The sequence below is a fragment of the Polyodon spathula genome, chromosome 15 (assembly GCF_017654505.1).
Source record: "Polyodon spathula isolate WHYD16114869_AA chromosome 15, ASM1765450v1, whole genome shotgun sequence".
Classification (NCBI taxonomy): Eukaryota; Metazoa; Chordata; class Actinopteri; order Acipenseriformes; family Polyodontidae; genus Polyodon; species Polyodon spathula.
The window spans coordinates 17,311,446-17,320,624 of record NC_054548.1 but is presented as its reverse complement, the minus strand read 5'-3'; the positions used below and the strand labels follow the sequence as shown (position 1 = coordinate 17,320,624).

Here is a 9,179-nt window from a genome sequence, read left to right as displayed (position 1 = left end):
TCCTCACTACATACTATATACACATATTCAACAATGTGCACCATTAAATTTACAACTTTAATATAAACTTAGAGGTAAATGTTACTTCTGTTTCAGTTATTTTACTTTGAACGTTTTACATCCCACACAATTTTGTAAAAGTTGATGCCCATAAAAGAAATATATTAAAAAAAACAAAAAAACAACAACAAACCTGCACACGAAGGTTTATGCACGTTTATCACTCTGATCTTTAAAAACGGTCTTTTATTCCTCTGGTTTAATTAAAGGGAGACGTAGGGGGCTTTGATTCTGGCATATATTGAAAGGCTGAAGGATGATAACCAACACATTCCCAGCTAACTAAGAAATACCCCCCCACTTTCCGACTTCCTACTATTTGGTTGTGTAAGGGTCGAGAAAGACTTTCGTAAGGAAATTAATACCATTATCATATAATATATATTATACATATATATATATATATATTATATATATATATATATATATATATATATATTAGATATATATATATATATATATATATATATATATATATTACCAGAGTTAAACAGTGTCTATTCACTTTTAAAAACATAATTTTTCTTGTAACATTGATAAACAAAAAGACCAATTTTTCAAGTAACAAAATAGTGGTGGCATTTAACTCTGGCACTGTTTATTTAGATCAACTGAATAGACATCAGCTTATGTATATGTTACACGTCCAGTCAAAAAGTACTACCAAGTTTGTTTTAGTGCTATTTCGATTGCATGCTTTCAAAGTCATGAATGCAGTACAATACCTACATCATCACAAAATTAAAAGCAGCTGAGGCAGAGAGGTGAACACAGTGTAAATGTTGCACTCTAGCTCAGGAGATGTAATACCGGTCTACATATACAGAAATGTGGCTGTTGGGTGTAGAAGAAATAACTACAGCAGCCTCACTCCAAGGTGTGATATAAATGTGGCTTCAGGCACCTCCTCAAGTTATGTTTAAAGTAGCCCTACTGTGGTTGCAGGTCAGGGCTCTCTTAATACCTTCACAGTTAACATCAGGATGTCAATGCTTTTCAAGTGGACTTGCAAATGTATTATTGAGGAACGATAAATCATATTTGGTTTTGTAACAGTTGTATGTGGGTTTACGAGGAAAAGACTAACAAAAAATGTGCTGTAGTATTCATTTTCAGCACTGAACGTGGTTACTATTGTATTTGACGAGAAATGACCAGTACCAGTTATTGCTATTTGTAAAGAAAAATGTGTATGTCCTAAATGTCTGAACTTCTAACCCCACGATCAGTTTTAGGAATCTCAATGTCGAGACGGATAGTGAAAACTTACTTTCCTTAATAACAAAGTAGGTATACAACTCTTTCAGTAGCTTTACATGTGCTGCGTCCTGTTGTTTATTTATTTATTTATTTTTTAAATTTTTTTCATCTCAAATTACTTATCGTAGGTACATGCTATTTTACTTTAAAATCATGGGAAACAGGTTTAAGTCACTTTACCAAGATAAGTATGCTGGTGGTATTTGCTAAATAACTGTAAATACTGTAGCAAAATGTAATTAAATGTCAACATTAAATAACTATAGAATGAGGACAGCCTTTAAATTACATTTACCTATATAATTTGTGATAATCACAACATAATGCCATGCAGTAAATATATTTCCTTTCACAAAGTGTAAGTTTCATGTGCAAAGTTGCCTGATCTAGCAAAATCACAGAACAATAAGTAGTGTCTTTAGAAATTAAATAGTGGTGTGAACACCCCCCCCCCCCCCCCCAAATTATATTATCAGCTTAGGTTTATAATGTATGTAACAACCTTCATCATTTACAAAATAGGTTTACAGGTGGTTACTTGAACCACAATTAGCACCAATACAAGAGCGTTGCTGATCAGTTGTACTTTCATAACACAAAATAAAGGAATAATATAAAAATATAAAATACATTTAGATTTGATCCTTACCAGATTTCATCAGAAATTCTTGAACATTTCCAAATCCTTATGAGGTAATGGGGGGTCCTTTTTCCAGTCATCTTCTGGATAAGCTTCAAAGTTTGACGTATCCCCTTCGTGAGATACTTTGGGCACAACTGGCGGCTAGTAGAATTAGAAATGAAATGACATACATGGAAAAAAAAAAGTGTATTTAGATAAAAGACACAGATGTAAAACAAAGCTGTATTGAGAGTTTTTACTATGCAGTAAAAAAAAAAAAAAAAAAAAAACATTTCTACTGCAGAAAGCAAAGTACCCAAGGCATCTATCCAGTGGCTCCTTAAAAAAGTCACATATAGTTTCTATGACAGAAGGTGAGGTAGGTAAACAAAAATCAAATATACTCTAATTAAATTCTGCTTTAAAATAAGTTATTAATAATGTCTCAGACATGTGTTTGTTTATTCGCTTCATTCTCAAATACAGCAGATTGTTGAAAGCTACTGTAAATATTTTTGTTTGTTCATGGACTCCTCTGGTTTCAGAACAGTATAAGGCTACTCAATGAACAACACCTGGCCAGAAGCATGTATCATACATTAAAGCACAGTTAGAAATACGGATACATAAATAGGCCGTGTCAGTAGAACTCACCTTAAGTTTTCTCTGGGGCACTGCATCCCAGTCTATATGCTTGAACCATCTGTGTTTCTTCACATCATCTGCTCCATTCTGTAGAAAATGCAGGGTTTTAATTCTGGTTTTGTTCACTTGAGTAAACTTTAATTCAGGTTAGTGTTCAGTGGTGAAGATTGTAGGCTGGCTGTCTTAAATGAAACTAGCCTCAATTTACCTGCTAACTCATTTGAAAATAACTTTGAAAACCACTGTGTGAAATAAAATATTGTATGACAGTTATAATGAGTTCAATTTTGTATCAACTCTTCCAGCTGTTTTTGACATTCCAAAATCTGTTTTCGGTAATACCAAATTGAAAATTTAAAACCAAACTGCATTTGTGCAGCCAAGCGAATGGGGCATGCCATTATAAAACAAAAAAAACATGATGTTTTTAACTGTTATAAATAAGCTTAATACAGTGTTATTGCATCATATCAACATATTGTACTATTAGACACAATGTAGAAAGAATAAAATAATGTATTAAGAGATATTTTCCTGGTAAAATGATACATGTGGCAAATCATGTTTGAATTGAACTGTAGATGAGGGTTTTGAAATTGTACTTATTAAAAATCAACAGCTTGGCTTCAAAGTGGCTGAGATGTGTGGCAGCATTTTATAATAGTTTCTGGAAACACTTCTAATTTAAAATGTCACCCACAGATTTATGCGAGCAAAAAACTAAAGCTAAAACTCATACCTGACGGAAGACATATGCCAAGTTCTGGTTTACCGTAGTATGCTTATTATAGCCCATTACTATAATACATGACTCTTTGGTAAGGCTGTTAAACCTGAATACAATCAATATTCCGATAGAATGCAGCAACAAAGTAACCAAACGAAACAAACTAATTTCAATACATGCACAGCAAATGAAGCTACCTAATAAAAATAAACTGACCTGCTCACAGAAGCATCTACTTTAAAGCAGCTTATATGTATTCTGCATATTCCAGTGTTTTTTTTTTTTTTCTTGGATGTTTTGGTCCACTTAGCATCATTATGTAATTTGTATTAGGTCTACTCACGAGTAATTAAACAGATGAGACAGCCTCACCAAACTTTTTTTAAATAAAATTTCCAGTGTTTGCTTTTCAGTGTTAGCTTTTTCATATGTCTGTCTGTACTTTCATTAACAAACCTATAAACAAAACAGCCCTAGACATCTGAACATCCAGACTAAGTATGAAGCTGCAGTTATCCCTACTGAGGGCAATCAGACAAGTCAACTTGATTTGTTACCAAATTAAAATTATTGAGCATGTCTACATGTACCAATGTGTGTGATGAGCTCCCTAAAATGCCACCAGCTTAGTGCTGTAACTGCCAAATGCTTTTTCATTGTACAAAATAAAATAAATAACAAAAAGGAAAACTGTTGCCATCATTCATTTTTGAATGTTATGCAAATGTTGGTTTCAGTTCGGTTTGGGAAACTCAGAACCGTTAGATTTCCTTATTACTGCTTGTTGAGGAAACAGATAAGTAAGTACATGTATTAACAAAGACAATCCTTTTACGATTTTAGCAAGTATTTTACTAAACTGTGTTAAGAAGCTAAATGGTGTTAAGATTGGGACGAATGAAATCTGGGAAAACTGACTACTGTTACAATGGATCAACCCTTTTTTTAAAGAACACTGTAAACGGTATATATATATATATATATATATATATATATATATATAGATATATATATATATATATATATATATATATATATATATTTGTATATATTTGCTTTCTATTATCTTGCGTCTGGGTTTAATCAGCAGGCTTTTTTTGACCTCCCCATATCCGTTACAGTTTAGACATTTCCAAAACTAATAATGCATACCATTTTTATTAATTTCATCCATGTGGACGTTTAACAACTTAACCAAACTGTTAAAAAATATTAAAATCCATGCATATGATAGAATATCCACAGATTGTATACACATTGAATTACAAACTCCATTCCTTGCTGACATCACTGAAAATACCAAAAAAAAAAAAAGAGTGCATGCCACTGCCTGCTATGCAGCACTTAAAACAGAGTTTTGTATCTGTAAACATTTGGAAAAGGTAATGCAAAAATCAGAGGCGAGGGGGCTTGACTGTGAAAAAGAAGAAAATAATTATTTTAAAAGTAATTTACTTCTAATGATCATTGATAATGACACCACCACAACACATGTGACAGACAAAGAAAATATCAGACTCCAAACAAACTCTTTCAGTATCAAGTAACTTTACAGAAAGATTACCAGGGATAATTGAACAGTTTTAGTGATACATTTTTCCTGATACATAAGTGAAAAGAAAGAGACATGTCTGTATTAGGTTTACTGTTCTTCTATTTTTAGGAGAGTTATCTTTTCTATAATACAGTACTTGAGGGGTCTGGAGTTGAGTGGAGATATCCTTACTAGAGGGGTCTGCAGTGTTGAATGAACACGTTGCGGAAATTCTGAAATAAGACACTCTGCCTAATCCAGGACACTCATTTTAAAAACACTATGTGGACTTTATTCATACCATGTGTGCTTACCAGAGCTAGGTTTGACATCCAGACAACTTCTAACATTTTAGAATACAGTATAATATAGCACAGGCGCATTTCATTGATAACACACAGAAAATGTGTCCAGAGCAAACTTTAAAACAGTGGTGAAAATGGAAATGCATTTTTCAATAGTGGGTTACAGTGGTTTAATAAGGAAACTATTGCTTAATGTCCATGACTTGTACTTCAAAACTACTGGTTTCATTACAGCCACATCATTGCAAAAAAAAGCTGTCCATCTGTTTAAAACTCAAAAGCACATTTGTCGGAGTGCATTACTCACGTGGTGTATTTGTTTTCTGTGAAACCCTGACGCTTTACACTGAAGCGTGTCTTGAGACAGAACATACAGTAGGTACCCCAGTAGGTATTCACTTTTTATTCTAATTGCTCTTATTTAAAATTGTTCTTATTCATTTATCGTACTTACTATGTGCTCTTAATTGACTTTAAACAAATATTTTTACTATAAGATTAACTGCTCTTACTCGCTCGTAAATGTAATTTACTGTATTTATTTTGCTCTAATTTGAATGTGAGCTTATTTTCTACTGACTTTACTGTACTATATAACTGCTCTTATTTGTAATGTGATCTTCTATAATGTGATATTGGATTAGGGTGTCTGCTAAGAAATACATAATAATAGGTTATGAAGATAATTAAAAAAGCAGATAATAATATATATATATATATATATATATATATATATATATATATATATATATATATATATATATATATATATATATATATATATACACATATTTTTTGTGGAATAAGTATTGCCTGTTTATTTTATTTCCAATAACCCCTTAAAAACGATCACGAAAGTGCAGTAACTTACACTTTAAATTGAACTTTAATATTTTATGACAAGGGATTATCAAAGTCAAATGACTTTAATTAAAGAGGACAGCTGCCGTCCTTTTTTTCAATAAAGATCAAGCTCACTTTACCGCAAACAACCACCTGTGCATGTGGAAGCATCATGAAAAAACAAAACAAAGCTACACATCTTTTTGCTTAAGCTAAAGGTGTTGGCATGTTTTCAAAAACATTCACAAATGTTGTATAGGATTTTGTTTAAACTCTTTGTTTCAACAGAACAGTTACTGAAAAAAAAAAAAAGTTAGACCTAATAATGAAGATCCATGCAAAGTTTGATCAGATTCAGGCAAACGATTCCCAAATTACTGTCTTCAAGTAGTATTAATGTAATCTGATAATAAAGCATTATCAGCTGATTTTCTTGTGGCTTGGATAGAACTGTTCCTTTACTTGCCTAGTAATTAAACTCAGCTTAACAAACAACATTTCTCATGAAAAACTATGTATCTTGTTGCCCCAGTCAATAGTGCAGTCCTTTATAGTGGGCTACATTATATACTAAGGGTACATGCTAAGTCATTACAAAAAAAGAGCTACAGTAGTGTAATATAAAACTGTGTGCTTTGAACGAAAATGTGAAGATTAAGAATAGTAAGCCTGCACCAACAAAATAGGTAATAAACTCCATTTTACATACTGCACTGTAACTGTCTGAATAAATAGTTACCCAACACTGAATCACGAGATGGCGCTAGCTCTCTCATGTTACAGATATCTATGGCAGGCAACTGGAACTGAAGAACAGCTCCTGAACTCAGATAAAAAACCTTTACAAGATTAAATAAAAAACTAACACAATATTTGAGTCATTGCAATAAGAACCACTGATAATGACTGTATTCATAAGGGGGTGGTAATATCAAAGTGAAAAAGTATGAAACCTAAGCTACTTACTCTTTAATATTGCAAAGTAATCTGTTGCAGTTTACTGCCTAGTTTTACAGCCCTCTGTTGGAAAACCACAGTCTATTATGCAGTACACGCTTTGTAACTTATTATTATGTGTTAAGAGGAAGAGAAAACGAGAGAGCGAGAGCGAGAGAGAGAGAGAGAGAGAGAGAGAGAGAGAGAGAGATGCCACTTTCCCACTGTGTGTAAACGATGACAACCATGAATTCAAATTCCAGTATGTTTTGGAAGCACTGGAAATACGTCTACTGTAGTACGTGGATTAAACAACTGTTTATACATAAAGAAATACAAATATAAAGTAAAAACATTTGACTTCAAGATGATTGTATTAATTATTTTAAAATGAACCTGTTATTTCCATTTAAAAGCCCTGCTTTTACTGGCTCCAAAAATAAATAAATAAATAAATAAATAAATAAAATTCAGTTACTGAAGCAAAATGCAGGCTAGTTCAAAACAATGAGTACAAAAATCAATCTTGGGAAACCAGTCAGTACACTCAACTCAATTTTGCATACAGATCTGATTTGTAGATAAAGTAGCTTCAAATTATATTGTCATAGGTTTGTTTTGTGTTACCATCCCCTTAACTTAGGCTAGATCAGTCAAAGTGTCTTCAAAGTAGAAAGTACCATCTAGGGAACCCCTATTCTGTTTTGCCAGCAATACAGTGTGAAACTAAACACCAGTACACAGTTCGTGTTCACTAGATGGTGTGTAAAGATAAAGACACTGGCTAATCTAGCCAGCGTTACATATGGCTGTTAACAACAAATAATCACCAGCTTAGCAATGACTATTTCAAATAAATAAATATACAGAAACACAGCATTCAAGTAAATGGAAAAATAACCAATAAGAAAGGGGACAGAAAAAACTAAATGTGAAAATGATCTGAAGCAACTTGCAGAACTTTAACAGTACCTGCGTGCTTATTTTATATTTCGTTTTTAAAGCGTATCTTCAGGTTCACAGAGCCCATTATTCTCCAGGGTGCCACTAGCCCATGGTTAATTTGCTCCATGTCTACAGCTTAACTGTAACCAAATGTTATCGTCGGACTTTCCTGCTGAAATGTACCATGCTGGAATTCTCAAACTACCTTTTAAAAAAGTTATTTTGAAGTAAACAGAACATGTTTTAAATGGTACACTTTGTGTTCCTTCTTCTGAATTACAGCATTTTACAATGATATCTTTGTTAAATGAACAACTCCACTTAGTTTTGCAGTATCTTTAACAGCATGGTAAAAAACACTGCCAATAAAGTTACATACCTTTTCCAGTCTGCAACATACAGTGGTTTGCAGAAGTATTCACCCCCCCTGCAAAGTTTTTACATTTTGTTGGCAATTGAACATACTCCACGACACTTTCAAATGAGACTATAAATGTAGAATTTACACAAACTACTCCACATTGATAAAGTTAAAAAAATGCATATATAATATAAATAAGTTTTACAGAGAAAAACAGATTATTCTAATTTGCATAAGTATTCAACCCCTTTGCTACTGCAGCCCTAAATCAGCTCAGGTGCAAATGATTTGTTTGAAAGGTCACAAAATTAGTGAAATGGTTTCAACCTGTGTGTACTCAAAGTGGTTTAACTTGTAGATAATTCTCCTCAGGTATATAAAGGCAGTCTAGCTGCAACTCACATAATGATCCAACAACCACAAAGACCAAGGAGCTTTTGAACCAAGTCAGGAATAAAGTGGTAGAGAGGCAAAGAACAAGAGAAGGGCACAAGAAAATTTCAAAAGGCGCCGATTATCCCTCTCAGCACAGTGAAGTCCATCATTAAGAAGTGGAAGATGCATCATACCACCCAGACACTACCCAGATCAGGTCACCCTCCCAAACTGAGCAGCTGGGAAAGCAAGAAACTGGTTCGGGATGTCACTCTGAAGCTAGCAATGACCTTGAGAGATCTGCAAAGTTCTGTGTCTGAGATGGGAGTCAGTGTTCACACATTAACAATAAGCCAGTCCATACACAAAGCTGGTATGTATTGACGGGTGGCAAGAAAGAAGCCATTACTCAAAAAGCCTCATCTTAAAGCATGCATGGAGTTTGCAAAAAAGCATGTAGATGTTACTGCAGACATGTGGAAAAAGGTTTTGTGGTCAGACGAGACAAAAATTGAACTTTTCGGTCTAAATTCCAAGCATTACGTCTGGCATAAAGCCAACACTGC

At 33.4% G+C, this 9,179-nt stretch overlaps 1 protein-coding gene across 1 annotated transcript in view; it reads right to left on the bottom strand.

Annotated features, from left to right (window-relative positions):
• Window positions 1-1,975: 1,975 nt before the first annotated feature.
• Window positions 1,976-9,179, bottom strand: part of LOC121327676 (cAMP-dependent protein kinase catalytic subunit PRKX-like) — a 43,171-nt gene continuing 35,967 nt past the window's right edge. The window contains exons 7-8 of the mRNA XM_041271820.1: window positions 2,597-2,674; window positions 1,976-2,104 (exon numbers count right to left, since the gene is read on the bottom strand). Of these exons, the coding sequence (XP_041127754.1) occupies window positions 1,979-2,104; window positions 2,597-2,674 (204 nt within the window). The 3' untranslated portion in view covers window positions 1,976-1,978. The remainder of the gene's footprint in view (window positions 2,105-2,596; window positions 2,675-9,179) is intronic.